General features: G+C 58.6%; 1 protein-coding gene across 2 annotated transcripts; it reads right to left on the bottom strand.

Annotated features, from left to right (window-relative positions):
• Positions 1-1260: 1260 nt before the first annotated feature.
• GTPBP1 (GTP binding protein 1) lies at positions 1261-20719 on the bottom strand. 2 transcript variants are annotated; one of them, XM_040986182.1, is made up of 12 exons: positions 20499-20719; positions 18088-18199; positions 11771-11951; positions 10989-11337; positions 7357-7480; positions 7130-7244; positions 5341-5485; positions 5078-5260; positions 4461-4596; positions 3946-4124; positions 3044-3244; positions 1261-2631 (listed from the first exon to the last, which is right to left on the bottom strand). In XM_040986182.1, the coding sequence occupies exons 1-12, from the start codon at positions 20688-20690 to the stop codon at positions 2539-2541; spliced, it is 2010 nt and encodes a 669-aa protein (XP_040842116.1). In that variant the 5' UTR covers positions 20691-20719; the 3' UTR covers positions 1261-2538. The 2 variants fall into 2 exon arrangements, with proteins under 2 accessions (XP_040842116.1, XP_040842119.1); XM_040986185.1 differs by lacking the exon at positions 18088-18199 and having other exon boundaries at positions 20499-20588.
• Between the last annotated feature and the right edge of the window lies 1 nt (position 20720).

Below are 20720 nucleotides of genomic sequence, written 5' to 3'. Positions count from 1 at the left end.
ACTGAAGATGAGCCTGGCTCAGCACATATAGGCATGCGGGATGGTCCCTCCTGATCTTGCCCCTCGCCCACAGGACTGGATTCACACCCCCCGGACCTGTGGCTAGGGTGTGCCCAGGGAGACCTGGAGAGCCAGGCCCCATCCTTTGCCTCAGGCAGCTCCTCCCCAGCCATGGCACAGACCTCAGCACTTAGCCCAGGACAGGTCCTAACCATGGCAGGAACTTGTGGTGGACAGGGAAGAGTCCAAGGAGCTGTGGGCTCCTGGGAGTTCCAGGTAGAGGTGGGTCCCATGCTCACCCTCATTCCACCCATGACCTGCTCTGCACCCAGGGCTGCTGTCAGCCACGGGGACAGCCCCAAGCAGCACCTGCAGTCACCCCAGGATCTGCTTGGCCCTCCTGGCCAGGCCCACCCCCTCTGCCCACTTGCATGCTTTCCCATCTCTCATCCTCTCCTCAGGGCACTCCCTATGCCAAGGCATGTCTCAGGACCCTCCTCACTCAGCCAGTGCAGGGCTCCCTAACCCCATAGGTGGGGTTCTGGCCAGTCCCATTCCCCCCCAGAGGATGTCAGATGCCCACTGTGGGGCCTCACCATTCAGCTCCATGGAGTCACAGCTTTATTCTGTGTCAACTATAAGTAGCTAGTGTTTGTCCAAGTGGGGAAGAGGACTGAACCCTGGGACACTGGAGCCTGCTAACTCGCTCCTGGCAGTGTGGGCCTGCTGACCACAGATGAGATACAATCCCCTGCCTGGGGCATCAGCCAGGGCTCAGAAAGTGAGGCACTGCCATGGCCAGGTCCTGCATTCACCACAACCCCTACAGCGTGGGCATTAGTGTAAGGCCTCCGGGCATGAAGGCACGAGGTCAGTAGAGGCGAAGCCAGGAGCAGGAGGAGGCCCAGCCAACAGACAAGGGAGCAGTGTGGAGTAAGGCTGAGCTGGATGCTGCCATGACCACACTGTGGGTGAAGGCAGGTGTGGGAACTGACACTCGGAACAAATCTCTCTGCTCGTTTCCTTGGTGAGAAAAACAGAGTGATGCCCAGTCAGAGAGGTCCCCTAGCATCCCCACACCTCTGGCCAGCCTCAGGTTCTCCTGGAATGTGCACACCTGCCCTGAACTGTATCTGCTGCCCGGGGTAGATGAGGGAACAGGCGGCTGGCCTGGGGTCCTGCAGCTGCCAGGAGCTTATGCCTTCTGGCAGTGTTCAGTAGCACCATCACTTGGGCGCCAAGCAGGGAATGGACACTGTCAACTCGGAACAGACTTTTATTGTGAATGCTGGTCTGGTCAGTTCATGGGTCAGTGGTAACTAGAACACTGGGACGAGGGGAAGAGGATGAGCAGCCGGGAAGCAGGAGGAAGTGAAGGGCTGGGCACAGGACAGAGGCTCGGCTCAGGGAAGGTATCTGCCCCGGCTAGCTGAGTATCCTCCTGGGCAGAAGAGCGCACCCCTGTCAGCTCACCCCAATCCGAGGGCATGGAGCAGAGACCAGGCCGGCAGGGTTGGGCTGGCACCTATGCTGGCAGGTGCAGCCCCACCCTCTACTGGAAGCCACAGTGCTACCAGACGGCAAATTGTGTTTTGCCCACCCCACACCCCAAGTGGGGCTCCTGAAGTGGGGTTCAGGCCATCCTTGTGCCTTGCAGCAGCAGTGTGGGGGCCATGTGGTAGGCACAGAGGAATATTCCCCACTCCTGCTCCCACCAACGGGTGAGGCTGGAAAACAGGATCCCAAGCAAGGCCTGGCTAGGTCACCGGCACGCAGAAGCCCAGCCAGAACCACAGTCCAGCAGGGTGTGAGCCTCTGGGCTGGCCAGGGCCAGCCAGGCCACCACAGGATTGTCTCTGGGGGAAAGCCCACCAGCTGTCTTTAGGTCAGCGGGACCAGAAGTGGCCAACAACCCAACGGCCACTCCCACCTGCACACCTCCAAGCCATGAGCAAGGTGATTTTGGCATCACGGCATCACCTGCTTGGGGGCTTAAGAAGGAACGAGGAAGGGAGAAGGGAGAGCCACGCTCTGCCCCGAGATGAGGGGCTCCCGGCTCTGGCAGCAGGAGACGCCAGCCCCCAGGGGCCCCTCAGCCCAGAGCCCGGCTCAGGGAGGGACCTCGAGAGCCAGGGAGGGAGCAGCAAGATGGAGAAGGTCTGCAGGCTCTAGAGGCCCTGAGGAGCTCACCCAGACAGACAAGGGAACGGGTGGACGGACGGACGGACAGGCAGGGCCACTCCCGGAGGAGAAAGGGAGACCCGGGGCCCTGGCTAGCTGCACACCTGCACCACACGCACACACGCACACTGGGTAGAGATATATCATAGAAAGAATAAAAACTAAGGGCCCAGATGTACAAAAAATGTGAGTGAGGAGGAGGACAGGAGACAGTCCTCAAGTCTGGCCACCTGCCTCAGCTATAAATCTCAGCCCCCCGGAAAACGGGGGCCCAGGGAGGGCGGGGCCAGAGCTGCTCGCCCCGCAGCTGGGCGGGGCCGGGGCCGGAGCGCAGGCTCCCCTGGTGGGGGGGCAGGTTCAGCAGCCGCTGGCAGGGGTCACACAGGCGCCCTGGGACTTCCCCTTGTGCCGCTGGCCCCCTCGTCGGCGGCCCCCGCTGCTGGGCTTGGGCTGAAAGAGAGATGGGGGCAAGTGAGACGAGGAGACCGCACCCCATGCGCTGCCCTCCCTCTGCCCCCCAGAGTCTTCTGGCAAGGTAGGAGAGACACAGGTGACGGCTGTGCAGAATGGAGTGGGAGGACACTGGTGCCAGGACCAGAGGAGGTGGGGAGCCACAGCTGGTGGCAGCTCATATAGAGGAGCCAGGAGGAGGGGACTCGAGAAGTGGGGCACCAGGGACCCAGGGACATGCCAACTGTAGGCCCACAGCACACCCTGTCCCTGTCCTCTCCCTGACCTGGGAGGGAAATCTTGGCATGTTTCTGCTCAATTTCAGTAAGACCAAGGAAAGCAGCCATGTGTGTCCTATGAGCAAGGGCATACGCCGAGACAGCTGGCCCCAGCTTCCCCATGCCACGCTCACCTGTGGCAGGAGCCCACTGGATGCAGCTGGCTGGGCAGCCCCGAGAGAGGCCACTTCATCTCCAGGGGCAGCAGCTCCTACTACCGGTCCGCCAGGGGGGACCCCCTCATCACGTTTGGTCAGGGGCCCCTTCTTCGTGGACTGCATTTTAATTTGCTGGGGCTTGGAGTTCATGGGGGAGTTGTTGGTGGTCTGCAGCAGCTGTGGGAGCCAAAGGGTGGGGTTGAGGCCGGGCCTGAGGCCGGGGCTGGGGCCAGGACTGTGGCATCTGTTCAGCAGCCCACCCCATGCCCCCAACCCTCCTCTCATGCCCCACCTGGCAGCTCCTGGGCAGGGCCATGGCAGAAAATGGAGAGGCATTCTTGTCCCCATTCTGTGCCCAGGACGTTGGCCCCAGAGACCGCTGTGCCACAGGCCCCAGCTTGGGCCCAGGCCGCCCAGAAGATGGGCAAAGGTCTCATAGTTTATGCAAGGCTGCCCTTGAAGCCGACATCAACCTCAAAGGAGCGGGGTAGCCTCTGACCCCACAGCTGCAGGCCAGCACGTACCACCCCTGTGCACTACAAGTCTCCTGAGGCTGACTCCAACGCCTGAGCCAGGGCAAAGCTGGAGTGTGCTTGTTCCAGCACTGCCCAAGGCCAGGGGCAATGTCTCCAGAGATGGACCCAGGCATCAGGCACACACCCTCAGCCTCCCACATGCACGAGATGGGGGAGCCCAGGCACAGCCCCAGCCATTTCCCATCACAGCGGAGAGAGGCTGACCCCAGCCCCACCTTCCCTCTCCCACCGTCATGGTCAAAGCCCAGGACAGGAGGCCCGGGGGCACTGCTCAGGGAAGAGTAGCAGAGGGCCACGTGTCAGCCCTGTCCCGCAGGATTCCAGGTGCCTGGGGTGGCCTACCTTGGTGATGGTGCCCACGGCCTTTGTGCGGCCTTCTCGGAACACCAGCCGTTGGTCTATGTGCAGATACTCGGGGGTCTTGATGAAGCGGAAGTGCACAGTGGCCTTGTCCCCAGTCCGCAGACAGTCCTTGTCCATGCTCAGGATGGTGGCCGTCTGTCGGATGCTCCCACAGTGCACTGCCAGAAGCCAGCAGGCAAGGACAGGTTGGAGGCACTCAGTATGAAGGGCCCAGCGAGGCTCACACATCCGAGTGACCTGCCCTTGCCCCCACATGCTCTCGCCCCGAGCCCTCAGGTTGCCGTGTGGCCTTCCTAGAGGCAGGGCCCTGCAGTGCCCATCTCCGCCCCTAGCTCCTCAGGGCTTCTTGGCACACAGGTGTTCAACCACTAAAGATGCTGCTAGGTTGGCCTTGAGGGCCAGTCAGCGCCTTGGGGCCAGGCCCCAGGCAAGTGCTTATATTATGGAGTGGGGGGAGGAACAGGCCTCAGGCTGGCAGGGCTGTGAACACCTACCCATGGCCTGGTAGCGTGGGCTGATGGTGGTGGGGTGGTGCAGGACCAGGATCTCTGCCTCAAACTCCCAGGAGGCCTGGGGGTTCAGGCGCGGGGAGACCATCACCATGCCCTTGCGGATGGACGAGCGTTTGATCTGCAAGAGAGGGTCCACCCGCACTGCTGCTGGCTGCTCTCCCATCCCTGCACTTCCTCCCTGGCCACAAGGACAGGCCCTCAGGGCAGGAAGCCCAGGGGCCACCCATGTGGGGGTCAGGAAATGCTCTGCCACCTGTGGCCCCCTGAAGGGCAGGTGGGGGTCTGAGCCTGGGGAGGGCCAGAGGAGCAGGGATGGAAGCAGACAAGGTCCACTCCCCCTGGGCTAGGGAGCAAGCCCAGGAGATAAAGGAAGCGGGCTGTGGAGAGCCCTGGGCCTCTGCGTGGACCCTCCACAAGCAAGAGGCAGCTTCCCCATTCATCACAGCACTCAGGCAGGGGCCTGGCTTGAGTCTTGCTCAGCTGCACACTCCAGGGAGGGGCTCGTAACCTCATCCAGCAGACACGGGGACTGCAGAGGGACAGCAGAGCCTTGGAGCCTGCACGCCGCAGTCCACGGGGCCCAGGAGCAGGGCACTCACCTTCTTGAGGGCAAAGGAGGCTGTCTGGCCACCCCGCACCTCCTTGACAGGCATGCGCTTCCGATGGATGGACTTGACAGCGATGGACAGGAAGTTCCCCAGGGGGTCCGGGCCCAGCAGCAGCGTGTCATTCAGCTTAATGAGGCCACGCAGCGTCGTCCCTGACACCACAGTCCCCACTCCCTGGAAGGAGGAGACGCTGACCCAGCGAGTCCGGCCCAGCTGGCCCATCCCATGGACAGGGGCTGGCCCGTGCCACGCACCGGCACCGAGTAGGTGTCGTCGATCTGAAACTCGGCTGGCTCCTCCTCTCGGTAGCTGGTGCGGGGCGAGAGGAGGTTGAGAAACATCTTCAGCAGGTCCAGGTTCTCACCCGTGACGTTGGAGATCTGGAATATCGGGCACATCCTGAGTGGCAGGAGAAGGGAGAGAAGAGAGGAGAGAGGGCTCAGGCACCAGTGGGGACCGCTCGAGGACCCAGGGCAGGCACTGCCACCGCCGACCCAGCCTGTCTTCCCTGCCTGTGTGTGTATGGCTCGGGGAGATGGCCCAACCCTCTGCCCTCACCCCAGCCCTCCTAGACCAAGTTGCTCCCAGCCTTCTCTTAGGTGCGAGACCCTAAGACAGTGCCCACTCCTTGGCCTTCCACTACTGCCCATCGTGCAGCCTGGTGACTGCCCTTGTGCAGGCACACAGGGGCTTGCGTGGGATCCTCAGCCACCTGCCCCTTCCCCACGCAGGCTCATGGGCTCCGCCATGTGCTCTTCTCTAAGCTCGTGCCTGCAGCCACGCCAGAGGCCCTCCCTCACCCTCGCTCGGCCCCACCTGGCCTGTGGGGGTTCGCTCACTCCACTGCTCCTCCTCCATCCCGAATGCCCCCTGCTATCCAGCACCAAACCCTTCCGGTCTTCCAAGTGCACCTCCAGGACCATTTCTTCCACGAAGCCCTTCCCGACGGACACTCTTCACTCCTTGGGGCTCCCGGAGAACTTTCTGTATCACTGTCACACATGACTATGTCTGGTTTTTCCAGAGCCATCTAAATGGCCTCTATCTCTCCTGTTTGGGGTGAATTAACCTTGAGATCAGGAATCCAACTAGAACAGTAGGTCAAGCTGCCACTTGCAATCCCAGCATCTCATTCAGAGTGCTGGTTCGTGTTCTAGCTTCTCTGCTCCCACGTCAGTTCTGCGCTTCTGTACCTGGGAAGGCCGCAGGCGACGGCCCATAGACCTGGGTCCATGCCATCTGTGTCAGACCAGCATGCAGTTCCTGGCTCCGGGCTCTGGCCTGATTCAGCCCTGGTTGCCATGGCTATTTTGGGAGTGAACCAGTGGATGGTAGATATGTTTGTTCCATCCTTGTACTGCCTTCAGATAAATCAATCTCATCTAAAAGAAGTTGCTTAGAGCAGCACCTACACAGAATGGGTTGTTGGCAGAAATGGGGCTGTCTGAAACGTGCACTCTCTGCTCGTCAGTTAGGAACAGACAGAAAAGGCCCACAGCCCTGCAGGCCCAGACAAGCTGAGGCAGAAGGCAGGTGCTGCTTCCTGGGAGGCGGGGCTCCAGGGAAAGCCCCAGAGTTCTTGACCAGCTTCACCTTCACCATGCAGATGCCTGGGCCAAAGCACAGAACACAGTGAAGCCTGCCAGAGGCAACTCTGAATCCCCCAGGTCTGCAGGAAGCCCCCAGAACATGCATCCCATAAACACTTAGAACAAGCGGATACATGAGCAACTTAAGCGCTTGAGCCAATCCGTGACCAGGGAACTTTCTCAAGAAACAAGACAAGTGCACAAGGACAGTTACAAAGCCTGCTGTGCACCTGCCGCGTGCCAGACAGCTAAGCGCTAAGTACTTCACACACTGTTCCTGACACTCCTGAGAGCCCTGGGGGAGGTTATTTCTGGGTCACATACACAGCTGGGACTGCAGCTTCGGGCGGCCAGCACCTCAGAACAATGGGGCACCTGAAGCAGGCCCTGGGCAGCACTACCAGGCTGCCCTGAGAGCATCCTAAGACCCGCCAGAGGGCCGCTCCCGCCTCACCTCTCAGAGCTGAAGTTGGAGGCGGTGACGATCACGTCATCCTTATTTTGTACCAGCACGGGGATCTTCCGGCAGCCCGGAGACTTCAGAAGGCGCTGCAGCAGCTTCAGGGTCTCTGGAAGGGCAAACAGCAGGCTCAGGCTGCCACCTTCTCTAGGACCAAGCGTGCGGGGCAGGGGGCATTCTGCCGCCACCAGCAAGGTGGAGGGAAGAGGGGCTTCGCTCACCTTGCAGGATGTTGGCAGGACACATGTCAATCTTTGTGACCACCACGAAGACGGGTACATTCAGCGCCAGTGCCAAGCCCAGGTGCTCCTTGGTCATGCCCACGATGCCAGCATTGCTGCCCACCTGTCCCCAACATGGAAAGGGCCGTCAGTGTGCGAGGTGAGCACAGGGACTCGAGGAAGGCTGGCCCCGCTAACCAGGCTGGGCAGCTAGACATAGACTTGTGGATGGGGTACAAGACAAGCCCAGCAGGGTGGATTCAGCTTCCCGCCTTGGCTCTGAGCATCCCTATACACACATAGGAGGGCAACCAGCCCATGTTAGGGGGTCGGCTGAGGTCAAAATGCCATAACACACACAAAGGGTCTGGACGTGAGCACATGAACTCGATGCCCAGGCAGCAACAGCTGGACTTTCACTGCTGCTTCCTGGGACAGCAGGTTTGGAAGAGTGCCCTACAGCCAGGCTAATGGGCAAAATGTGTCACACAAGAGGACAAACTTACTGCTCATATAGGATAATTTCCTTAAAAAACTCTTTAAATAATGTACTTATTCAAGAGACAAAGAAAGAGACAGCAAGCCGGTGTGCACGCTCCCGACTGCTGGTCCATGCCCAGAGGCCCGCAGAGGCCAGAGGGGCTGGAGCAGGGAGCCTTGAGCCCACCTGCTTGCTGCTGCCCTCGCCCTCCAGGGACCGCGTTAGTAAGGAGCCAAGGTCACCATCAGACATGCAACATGTGTGTCCCAAGCAACGGCTTAACATCCAGGCCACATGCATGCTCTCAAGATAGGCTTTGAAGGGAGAAAAAAGGACCCAGTGTAGTAGCCTAGTGGCTGAAGTCCTCGCTTTGCACATGCTGGGATCCCATATGGGTGCCAGTTCCTGTCCCAGTGGTCTTGCTTCCCTTCCAGCTCCCTGCTTGTGGCCTAGGAAAGCAGCCAAGGACAGCCCAAAGCCTTGGGACTCTGCACTCGTGTGGGAGGCCCAAAAGAAGCTCCTGGCTCCTGGCTTCTGATCAGCTCAGCTGTGGTCATTGGGGCCATTTGAGGAATGAATTATTGGATGGAAGATCTTCCTCTCCGTCTCTTCTCCTGTTTGTATATGACTTTCCAATAAAAAAAAAAATTAAAAAATAAATCTTAAACAAAAAAGGGAAGGGAGAAAAGTCAAGTGTGTATAGTGTCGAGTGCTCTCACAGGTGAGCTGACGGGGTCTCTGCTGGAGGAAAGCAGCTGTGAGGCCAGTGCCATGAGCAGTGTGTGAAAAGCAAGCAGCGGTCAGGCTTGTGGGGCACATGTGCGCCCGGCGGGCATGGTGCTGTCCCCTGCTCGCAGGAACAGGCCTCACTCGGAGAGCGTGTGCAGAGCATGTGTGGCTGAGAGGGGCGGCTCCAACCTACTTTCAATGAACTCAGCCAAAGAAACTGAACAACTTCAAACCAAAACAACCCAACAAGACACACACCCACATTTGTATCCACCATGCATAGAAAATGCCAATTATCTGGGCATCGAAACTGTAGGTCTGTGATGTTGGTCATGCGTGGACTCTAGTGGTGGGAGTGCAAGACGGCACTGCAGGCTCACAAGAAACTAGAAATACAGGTTATCCCTGGGAGCAAGCTGGGCAGAGGGAGGTTTCAACTGAACCCTCAGTGTCTTTCCCGCTGTGGAACCCAGTGATTACCCACTGAAACCCCATAAAAAAACAAGAGCAAAGGGCACAGTGCCTGCACAGTGCACCTCATGCCTCCCTGTGACGTGCCATTTGATTGTCACCACCCCCAGGGGACCATCACTGACCAGGGGACGCTGTTGACCCTGCCTCCCCACCAGGATGCCGCCACAATCATCCCCCCAGCCTTCGTCTTCCCACCCACCTCCTCTCCAGTCCTTTTCCCTTGCGATATGGGTGAGAGCGCTCTACCACTCTGCTGTCTTCACACTGCACAATCATTTCATTTGAGAGGCAAAGAGTGAGAGAGAGACAGATGTCCCCTATACACAGGGTTCACTCCCTAAACGCCTGTCACAGCCTCCAACTCCACCTTGGTCTCCCAGGTGAGTAGCACAGACCCTAGTTCTTGAAGCATCACCTGCTGCCTCCCAGGGTGGACCCGAGCAGGAAGCAGGTGCGCACTGAGTCCCAGCTGCCCCACTTGCCATCTAGATCTCTGCCAATGCATCTGGCAAAGCAGAAGATGGCCCAGATGCTTAGGCCACTGCCACCCATGTGGGAGATTCAAATGGAGTTCCAGGCCCTGCTTTGGCCCGGCCCAGCCCTGGTTTTATGGCTCTTTGGGGAGTGAAGCAGCCAACGAAGATCTAAGTGTTGCTCTATCTCTCACTGACTCTTTTCCAAATAAGCTAATTAGAAAGCCAGATATATAGAGAGGAAGAGCTTCCATCCGATGATTCACTCCCCAAGTGACTGCAATGGCCAGAGCTGAGTCAACTCCGAAGCCAGGAGTTTCTCTGGGTCTCTCATGCGGGGGCAGGGTCCCAAGGCTTTGGACCGTCCTCAACTGCTTTCCTAGGCCACAAGCAGGGAGTTGGACGGGAAGTGGGGCTTCCAGGACACAAACTTGTGCTCAAATGGGATCCTGCTGCATGCAAGGCAAGGACTTCAGCTACAATGCTACCACGTTAGGCCTGATCTTTAAAGATAAATGAACAAGTTGGTTTCCTTAACCTTCTTGATATCAACTACACAAGCGCCCTAGGTCTACTTTGTGACATGCCCATGGAGACCCTTCATGATGAGCAGCTTTCCCCGGGTAGGTGAGAGGAGTGAGAGGGCCTCGGCAGTGTTACACGGCATGGAGGGCAGGGGAAGTGAGACTGCCAGGAGCCCAAGACGCTCAGGTGGGGCACTGACAGGTGCTCAGCACTCCGCCATGCCCCGCTCCCCCGTTCTGGCTCAAGGAGCCTGAGCTCAGTGGTTCATTTGAGGGGTGACTTGCTTGGCTGTGAACAGATGCCTGTGTTTACTACACCTAAAGTGGGCAGCCGGGGACACTGACAGGAAACCTGGCTTCTTGCTACCACCCCTTCCATGGAGCTGTGCACGAGATGGCGGCCTCACCAACCCCACCGTGTCCAGAGGGGACGAGGGCCAGGACACGCATGCGGGCTTAGCTGCTGTCCCCTCTCCTTGCCAGTCACCCTACTTGAGCTGCTTCAACACCTACTTGCCAATCCACGGGCTCCCTGTGAGGTCCGTGCTGGCCTGCTCACACTGCATCACAAGGCCCAGCACCACAACGGGCACTGGGACCTCTGGCCACACACATGTGTGTCGGCTGAGCCTGTTTCCTCCCCAGCTCTGGCAGGGGCCACCTCCCAGGCCCTCTCAGGGACTCCCCAATGTGAGGTTGCCACCTATAGCGCCTCCTCATGTAGTCATGGAGATGTCCACCACGCCACACCAAAACCCAACAGCACGCTGTAAATGACAGCCTGGCCTCTGCCAACGGGACCCCCTCCTGGCCCTCAGGTGGCAAGATCAAGCTCGGCGCTTCAAGAAGCCCACACAGGACTGGGTGCCCACCCCAGCCAGTATCCCCCTGGGAGACTGCCCTACCCTGGCATGGGTCCTCCCCGCCCCACCCTTGCACCCCTTCACACACCATGAGCATGCAGAAGTCGGGCAGGTGGCCCGTCATGCCGAAGACAGTGGTCTTCAGGTACTTCTCGTGGCCGGCCAGGTCGATGAAGGTGATCACCTTGGTGGACTTCTCGCAGATCTTGGTCCACTCGAGGCTGCCGCCGTGGCTGTCGGGCTTGTTCACCACGTTGCCTTCACTGTCGAAGCCCAGGATGTCGTTGCCCACGCTGCTGGTGCGGCCCGATTCAATCTCGTGTTTGTGGCGGAAGAGCTTCTGGCGGGCAAAGCCTCGGCCATTGTCCAGCTCCCCGTGGGTCAGGACACCCAGAAGTGTGCTTTTGCCAGCGTCCACGTTGCCTACGACTGCTACCCTGCGTGTACATGACCCACATGCCCGTGCGAGTTAGTTGGGAAGAGGTAAGAGACCCTCAGAGCTGCAGGCACGGGCTACTCGGCCAGGCTGGCCGCGAGCTCTCCGGCTCCCAGGGCAGCATGCCAGGCACAGCCCTGGGCTGCAAATGGGGAGCAGAAGAAACCCTTCTAGAGGACTGGGCTTCTCCCTTAGTGCCCTCTGTTCCCAGAGGAACCCAGAGTGCTCCCCAAACCATTCCCTGGGTTCCTGTCCTGACAAGAAACTGGCACAGCCAGCGGAGCTGCCCACCACTCCTTCACAACTCAGGAATGGATGGGAAGGGAATTTGGACACCCTGGACACTGGCCTCCTGCCTCGGGAGCAGCAGGGCAGGGGTGGAACTGACACCTGCTCCGGGAAGCCCTGCCCCTAGGCCCAGGACGCCGCCTCACCTGACCTCCAGGAAGTCATTGTCTCCTACGCGTTTCCGGACCAGGTAATCCCGCACACGGCCCCCGGCCTCTTGCCGTTCCCGCAGAAGGATGACATCGGCCTCGATCTGCTCTGCCATGCTCTTCACAGTGGCGTAGGAAGCCTCCATGTCGGCCTCGCTCAGCCCATACTCAGTCCCATCTGGTGACAACAGCCCAGATGTCAGAGCAAGGGAGAGGAGCCAGCCCAGCCAGCCACCTCCCCTACAAAGTGCTGTCTGGTCCCAGAGGGAAAACATGGCGTGTTCTGCCTCAGGAAGACGCACGGGCAGGTGCACAGTAGGACATAGTACCATGGGCATACCACTGAGTAGAGACCAGGCAACTCACTCAACAGCAAGCACTGAGCCTCTCCCAGATCTGTGCCAGCCCCGTGCGGGGCATTGGGAATACAGATGCCCTCGTGAGCTCCTGGCTGGGCAGGAGGCAGCCAGCAGCCAGCAAAGGAATGAAGGATAGCATGGCTTGAGTGCTGAGCCACAGAACTGAGTAAGGGAGATGAAACTTTCCTCCCTTGCCAGTGTCCAAACCAGGGCCCTTTGGTGAGGAATGAGTTGGCAGAGAAAGGAGTAAGCACTCCTTGGAGCATGGCTGACCCTGGCACATTCAGGGGTATGGAAGCGGCTTGGAGTGTTCAGGAGCAGGACTAGGAGAGGGGAGGTGAGAGAAGGTGAGGCAGAAGCTGGGGTGTGGGATGGACACAACACTGCCACAAGACACCTGTGCACTGGGCAGCGGGAAGCCGGTGGGGGTGGCGGCCAGGCCAGGGTATGACCACAGGGCGGGCTGTGGCTTAGAAAGACATGATGGACATGGAGAGAGGGAAGCAGCAAGCAGACCAGAGAGGGAGTCTTTAGGAAAGCTGTGTGGCACGCCAGGCTTAGAAGATGAGGACGGAGCTACGGGCAATGAGAAGGGGAACTGAGATGGCTCAGGTGAGGTGCCCAGCAGGCCACCTGGAAAATGGGCATCAACTCAGGGGTATAGACAGTCCGATGGGCAGACCAACTGAGCAGTTAGAGCACACCCGCCTCTCCTAGGCGCTCCCCATATGGCCACATCCTGTCCCCAAGAGCCCCACTCCACCCCAGGGCTGGCCCAACCACCCTGAGCAGGCCTGATCTTTCACCGCCTCCAAAAAGCCTTGGGGGTACCAAGGATGCACCCCATTTTCTCTTCTCTCCTCTACAAATGAGCTCGGGTCACCCCTATATAAAGATGCCCCAATGACCTACTTTAACAGTTGTTTCCTCAGGGCTTCCGCAGGCCAGCAAATATCTCATGAAGAATCCAGGGTCCGGAGTGACAGCTCAATTGCCTAATCCTCCCTACTCGAGTGCCAGAATCCATATGGGCAGTGGTTCACGTACCGGCTGCTCCACTTAGCCAATCACCCTGTGGGAGCCTCTTCTCTTTACTCCCAACCTCCCTCGGAGTCACCTGTCACTCTGAGAGCTACAGCAGCAGTCAGGTCTGGCACTGTCTGCTTCCCAAAGCCCAGTACTTGGTTTTTCTGCCTGCACAGTAATCCCTCAGTCCTGAGTCCAGACCTCACCACCGCACCCTGACCCCTGCCAGCCTGGACACTGGGCACCTGACAAAGCACTGCGTCTTGCTGCCTGTTCAAGGGGGGTGTCATAGAGCCCTCTTCACAGAGGGGCAGTGCACCCAGTGCATTTGGGCCGGGAGGTGGCACAGTGGCCCTGCAAATTTAGGCCCGCCCATCCCAAGAACCCAGAGAGCTCCCACTCTCAGCCCACCCAAAGTTGGGTCACAGCCATGTCCTTCTAGCTGCCCAAGCTCCACAGTCCCAGCAAGGTGGCCTGGTGACCCAGGCGTTGGAACTCACCCATCCTCTTGTCATCTACCCTGCTCACCAACCCACTGCCACCAGCCTGTTCCAGCAACCAGCAAAGGGGATCCTCACCTGCTCTGAGCTACCTGGCTCCATTTTGTCTAACTCCGTGCCCCCTCCCACCTGTGAGTCCCTTAAGGAAGCCACAGCACTGATGTTACTTCCAAGTCCAAGGCTCTAAAGGGCTCCCCAGGCCCAACAGTGCTCTCACCCCAATTCCTTAAGGATCCCCAACCATCCCACACCTCTCCTCCAGAGCTCTGGCGCTGGCCTAGTGGTCCAGGTGTCATCCACACCCAGTGCCCAGCACAGCCCTCGCTCTGCCCCCAGACTCAGCCCACCAGTACGCATGCTCGGTCTCCCTCACCAAGTTCACCCAAGTGGCCTTGGGTCACAGTGCTTTGTGTACGTGGCCTCCCCACAAGACAGACTGAGTATTAGGATGTCTCATTCAGTACGGGGGGCGGGGGCAGCGGTGAGAGGTACTCTCAAATGTTTGTAAAACGTAAAACAAATGAGCAAGAAGGAGCAGCTGGGCTGAGGAGTGAGCTTGGGCCGCCTGCGGGGTGGGAGAAGAGCTCGCAGCAGCACTGCCAGCCTCGCCATCCTCCCTCTCCCACACCACACCTCATTCCCCAGCTCCGCAGCAAGACCTGCTGTCAAGGCTGCCCTGTCCATCAGGGCTCGCAGAGCACCCCAAGCCCCTTCTCTGGCTCACACCGTGTTCCTCACTCTGCAGGAATGGAGCCCAAGGCCAAGAGAGAGACGGCCGACTGAAAGGTCACATGCAATCATGCCTGACCCTAAGCGCAACTGCCAGTTCATTCACCTTTCTTTCTGGCATTTTCCGGCTCAATGGGCTGCCCCAGGCTCCCAGACTATAAGATAAAAGCCTGACCTTTTGGGCACAAGTGTTCAGGGGCCCCTGACTTCTGCTGGGCCCGTCTCTCCTCCCAACAGTGCTATCTCACGGGCTGCTCCTGCCCAGCCAAGGCCCTGCAGGCTGCACACGGCCACGCCGCTGGCCACGGGACTCCCTCCACCTGCCTTCTGCACTGCCTGCATCAGCCCTCAGGGCAGCCTTTCCCAACTCCCCCGCAAAGACTGAACATTTCTTCCGGTCTCAGAAAGTGCTGGCTTAGCACTTGAGGCATGCCCAAGGCTCCTCTGAAAGAAATTTCAAAGGGCATCACCACAACGTGGGCCCTTAAAACAAATCACTGTCGCGGGGCAGTGTAAACAGTGAAGACACTATTTAGAGGCCCACATTCGAGTATCTAGTTCAAGTCCCAGCTGAGTCCGATCCAGCTTCCTACTTAGGATCAACCCTGGGAGGCAGCAGGAGATGACTCAATTACTGTGATCCACGCTGCTGATCCGGGACTGACAGCGTCCTGGGCTCCTGGCTCCTGTCTGGCCCACAGCAGCCTTGGAAAGAACTAGTGGATGGAAACTGTTTCTCTCTGTCTTCCATAAGAAAAAGAAAACAAAGGTTTATTTTTAAAGATTTATTGATTTACTTGGAAGGCAGAGTACAGAGAGAGGGAGAGACAGAATCTTCCAACCACTGGCTCAATGCCCAAATGGCTCTCACAGCCAGGGCTGGGCAAGGCCTAAGCCAGTAGCCAAGAGTACCCATGGTGGGTGGCAGGGGCCCATTTATGCCACTCTCCCAGGCCATTTAACAGCGAGCTAGATTAGAAGTGGAGCAGCTGGGACACTAATGCACGCATATAAATGGGGGCATGGGAGGCAACAGGCTTCACCCACTAAGCCCCATGCTAGTCCTAAAAGGTCTGCAGTTACTAATGCCAGTTAACATTCCTGTAGTACAAACTCCCATGCTAGCTACACATGTAGTACATGGTATATGTCAACTGATGTCCTTGTACCTTCAGGGCAGCCTTTCCTAACAACCCCACAAAGATTGAACATTTCTCCAATCTCAGAGAGTCCTGCCTTAGCACCTGAGTGTCCAAGGTTACAGCACAAGATAGCTCCTCGCATTATCCCCATGAATCAGCAGAAACCTGGACCTGCCAGGCTGCAGATGCTAGCTGCTAGGCTGTACTGCCCCTTCAAATTACTGACCTTGAACTTAGAATCTGCATTTAAGGACCGCATGCCTTTGCACTGCTTAGAACTGAAAAACAAAACAAAATAAAACCAGGGTCTGGAGGTGCAGGTTAATCCTCCACCCTGTGGCACCGGCATCCCATATGGGTGCCAATTCATGTCCTGGTTGTTCCACTTCTGATCCAGTTCTCTGCTTATGGCCTGGGAAAGCAGTAAAGCATGGCCTAAGTCCTTGGGATCTTGTACCCACATGGGAGCCGTGGCTCCCGGCTTCAGCTCAGCTCAGCTCTGCCTTTCCAAAAATAAAATCTTTTAAAAGAGGAGGAAAGACCAAGAGGAAGATCTTCAATCTGCTGGTTCATTGTCCAAGTGGTCGCGATGGCCAGAGCTGAGCCCATCCAAAGCCAGGAGCCTGGAGCTTCTTTCGGGTCTCCCACGCCGGTGCAGGGTCCCAAGGCTTTGGGCTGTCCTTGAATGCTTTCCCAGGCCACAAGCAGGGAGCTGGAAGGGAAGCCGTGCCACCAGAATACAAACTGGCACCCATATGGGATCCCAGCATGTGCAAAGCGAGGACTTCAGCCACTAGGCTACTGTGTCCAGCCCATAAAATAAATCTTTTTAAAAAAATCTTAATTTAGAACTCTGAACTAAGGTGGGAAGGATATCATTATCCACATCACAGAGGCAGAGTGGGAGTGACAGGGCCAAATCCATGGCATTTGCGAGAACTCGGGGCGCCCAGCCTGGTCCGGTCCTGTTTAATGGTGGACCTGTTTAACTAGTTGCACTCTCCTTCTCCCTCTGAGGGATTCCAGCAGGAAGGAGTCATGGAGTCTGATGGCGTCCCACTGGCAGATGCAGGACAAGGCTGGGCTGTGCAGGTGGCATAATGAGTGCCTGACATCCTACGCTTTGCTGCGGGAGGGTTAATTAGCTGTGCATTGCCAAGGCGGGTACAGCTCCCTGAGTCCATATTAAAGGATGAGGGAAATGAGGAGTGGTGGGGCGGTATCCAGGGTCTGAGTCCGACACTGACTACAACTAACACACAAGCAGCTCCTGGAACTCCATGAGATCCCTAGGAAAGGTGGCTGTGCGTGCACCAGGTTGCCAGGGGAACAACCTTTGCTGGCCTGACACTCACTGCTCCATGTACAGCCCATGACCATGTGGCCCCACTGCTCCCCTGCCTTCCATGTACAGCCCCGTGGGCCTGTCTGACCAAGCTTTCCTTTAGCATTTGGGAAGGTGGCAGCAGTAATGGGAAAGGCAGGTGGGCCAGGAGGGGGCTCTGTGGAGGAAGACCCAGCAGCTCACTACAGGGAATCCTTGTCTAGGCCACCTGTGCTTACCTCCCACTGTCGGCCTCCTGGGGCCAGGACTGATTTTAAGTAGCCAAAAGAACTTTGCAACAGTATCCAGCCTCAGGAGACCCTGAATAGGAGCAGCTCACACACTTGAAGAAGGATGCTGGTGGGTTAGGACTTGCCTTTCTGCAGCCTGCATGAGCTGGGACAATGGCCTCTCCAATGCGGGCTTCCTGTGACACTGACAGGCCCAGGCTGCCCGTGGGGAGCCCCCAGCTGTCACTTTAGCAGAGATGATGTCACTTTAGCAGAGATGATGTCAGAATCAAGATGAAGGCACGCGGCCTCTTGTGAAGGGGAGTGGCCAGGAGCAGGCAAGGAATAAAGAGCCCCCACCGTGATCTGGCTGTGCCATGGGGGCGGTCACACCAGTGGAGAAGAGGCTGGGGGACAATGACTGGTCCCTTTCAGAATGGTGACAATAAGCCTACCCGTCTGACAGGCTCTTGTGGGGGAGAGAAGAAACCTTGCGTTATCACCGCCACCCAGATGGAACAGGGGGTGTGGCCCTGGTTCAAGGCCAGCTGACGGAGGAGGAATCCTGGGCATCTCTTCCGGCCAGTGGCTAGCATCCAGCATCAGCAGTCAGTGCCAGGAGCCTCAGAGGTCCTCTGCCGAGCAGGAAGCCAGCGGCCACGGCCTGGAGACCAGGGTTAGCTTCACTAGGACTTGCTGGGTTACCCTCGACAAGAAGCTTCCTTGCTCAGCGCTGCTGATGTTGCTTCTTTTATGCAAATAGAGAATACAGCAGGTGGCAAGGAAGCCTCTGAAAGACTTAAGGAAAGTGAATCTTTGAAGGAATGCGTCAGGACCTGGAAATGGAGCAGAGTGAAGGTTCACTCTGAGCTCGGGGTCCCTAAAGGACCCTCAACAGTCACAGCAACTGAGATGTGGGGGCAGCTGGGTGGAGAGGGAGAGGAACAGCATGCTCTGCGTCATGTTTACAAACACAAAGAAAGTGAAAGGAAAGCTATGCTCACCTGATCCCTGCCCAATGACATATATGGTCTCTCCGCATCCCTCGTCCATCCTCTCCCACATCTGCCGAAGGAGGCTGTCATACTGTTCTGCCGAGGGGCTCACTAGCACCAGCTAGAAGAGAAACCAACAGCCTTAGGACCACGCTGACCCAAGGCCCGCTGGGAACGCCACAGCACCCTAACCACAAGCAGCTACCTGGCTGGGCCCCTCTCCTCCAGCAGCCTGGAACCTGAGCCCTTCCCTGGGCAGAATACACTACACTGGGCATGTCTAAGCCACCTGCCACTTCAGCAGGGCAGGGGTGGGCATGGGGGAGACCAACTACTGAGCACCAGGTACTGTGGGTAAAACACGTGGCAGGGCTCTGTGCTTTCAGGCCAAAGTCTGCTCCCTGCAGTCTGAACAGGACACTCCAGGCGGGAGGGGGGCTGCCCGGCCATGACCTTCCCCTTGGGTCACTGGCTCCCACAGCGACAGCTCTCTGGACAGTCTGCCAATCAGGTGAAAACTGTCCCCCCCTTGGGGGGTCATCATCAGCACAGGACCACTGCCACTAGGGTGAACAACAGCTCCAGCAGCATGCACATTTCTGCCAGAGCCTGAAGGTGCGGACCCTCTGGGCATTCAGGTACCAACAAGCACATCAGACCCATCCTCTAGCCTGTGATCTTGGACAAAGAACTTAACCTCTAAGAGCCCCAGTCCAATCTGCAAAATGAAAATGTTACTCCTGGTATCCTATGGCCACTAGGAATACCTAATGAGGGAGCAGGTGTCCTAAGCACAGTGGGCTAAGCCCCTGCGGGTGCTGGCATCCCATGTCTGAGTGCTGGTTTGATTCCTGGTTTCTCTGTCGCCAACCCAACTTCCTGCGAGGGCAGCCAGGAAGTCAGGGAACAAAGGCCCAACTCCTGGAGTCCCTGGCACCCAGGTGGGACACCTGGAAGGGGATCCTGGATCCTGCATGATCCCTGCTCAGCAGTGAACCAGCAGATGGAAGAACTAACACTCTGCTTTTCAAATAAACAAATCTTAGACACAAAAATTAAAAAAAAAAAAAAAAAAGACCCACAAAGGCCAAATGTAGTAAGAGTCCATAGCTCAGTATGTTACCATCACAGAGTTGGAAAACCTGCGCGGATGACACCAGCCACGCTGGCCAGTACCTGAAGCTGCCTTCCGAGGCTCATTTGGTCCATCATTTGATTGCTAAGTAATCACCCCGCTGCTAGCTTCTAACGCCCCCCCGCCGCGCCCCCGTGCAGCTCCCCGCAGGCAGCTTCCTTCCTGGGCATAATGGTCTTCAGGCACACATGCCTGCTCCATTTCAGACCGGTGAGGCACACTTCCCCACCGGGCGCTGAGGTAATACTTCCCTGTCTCTGGAAGCCCCACCGTCTCCCAGCGTGCAGTCAGGCCTCCCCAGCACCTGGGCCCCTGGGCGCTGGGCACTTACAAGTCAGGTGCACATAGCACAGCTTCCCTGTGTCAGCTGGCACCTCCCTGGTCGGTCCTGGAAGCACCTAGCAGGGCCACTGTGACACACAGGAGCTGGCTGACTTCTGGAAGGCCAGTGGCCGGGACACAGCTGGCATGGGGCTGGCTGTCGGGGAATGTATCTCCTGAGTTACAAGTGACTGTGCCAGCGGGAGCTATACACAATTTCAAAGCTCCACAGGTGTGTCTAGCCTAAGTACCCCCGCCCCCCGGGAGGCACCGCGGGTTGTTGAATCAACACAGCGAGCTATCCTAACAAGCTAACTTTCTGGTCCCCATCACGACAAGCAGGTGGTGGTCCCCCGGCTCCCGCCCACCCAGCCCACATCAAGTGAAACGCCCCCTCGTTCTTGGCCTCTGTCCCGGGCACAAGGCCCACTCCTAGAATTACAGGTGCCCGCCCTCGGACACGCGTCTGCCCAGCGCCGACTTTCTGTTTCCTTTCCCGAGAGGAGGAGTGGCTGCGACCCATCCCGCGCGCCCCTCTGTCCACGTCCCGATCCCGCCACGAGGCACCCACCCCCCGGCCGCCCGGGATAGCCCCTCGGGGTCCCACTCCCCAGCCGGGGACCGAGCGAGGAGGATGCGGCGCGCAGCCGGGCGCGGGGACCGGGAACGGGGACCGCGCGGCAGCCGCCCGCGCCCCCGTTCCACGTGGCGATGCCCAGGGGTTGTGATCTTGGCGGGAGCCGGGAAGGCGGGAGGGAGGCCCCGGCGGCCGGCTCGGAATGGGGGCACCCTGCGGCGGTCCCCCTGGCGCCGCCGGCTCCCGCACGCCCCGCAGAGCCGCAGGTGGGCGGGCTCGGCCGCCTCTCGCCGCCCCTCGCTGCCCGCCGACAGGGGCCAGCCGTCGCCCCGGAGACCGCGGGGCCCGCCGCCCGGTCCCCCGGCACCCGCCGCCGCCGGGGCCTACCTTGCTGGTGAGGTCCAGCTCCGGCTCGCCGTTAAGCGCCTCGCCGTCCTCGCTGCAGTCCGAGTCGAAGCCCCCGTGGAGCCGAGCGGCCGCCGCCGCAGCCCTGGCCGCCCCCGGGGAGCTGGGCTCGGGGGCGAACATCGAGGCCGGGACCGGCGAGTCCATCGGGGAGCGACTCCGCTCCGCCGCCATCTTTAATAACTTAGGCTAATTCGCAGCCGG

The sequence above is a fragment of the Ochotona curzoniae genome, unplaced genomic scaffold (genome assembly GCF_017591425.1).
Source record: "Ochotona curzoniae isolate NIBS_2020 unplaced genomic scaffold, NIBS_Ocur_1.0 contig_1014, whole genome shotgun sequence".
NCBI lineage: Eukaryota > Metazoa > Chordata > Mammalia > Lagomorpha > Ochotonidae > Ochotona > Ochotona curzoniae.
Note: the sequence above shows the minus strand (reverse complement) of the source record. Positions and strands in the feature narration are given on the sequence as shown.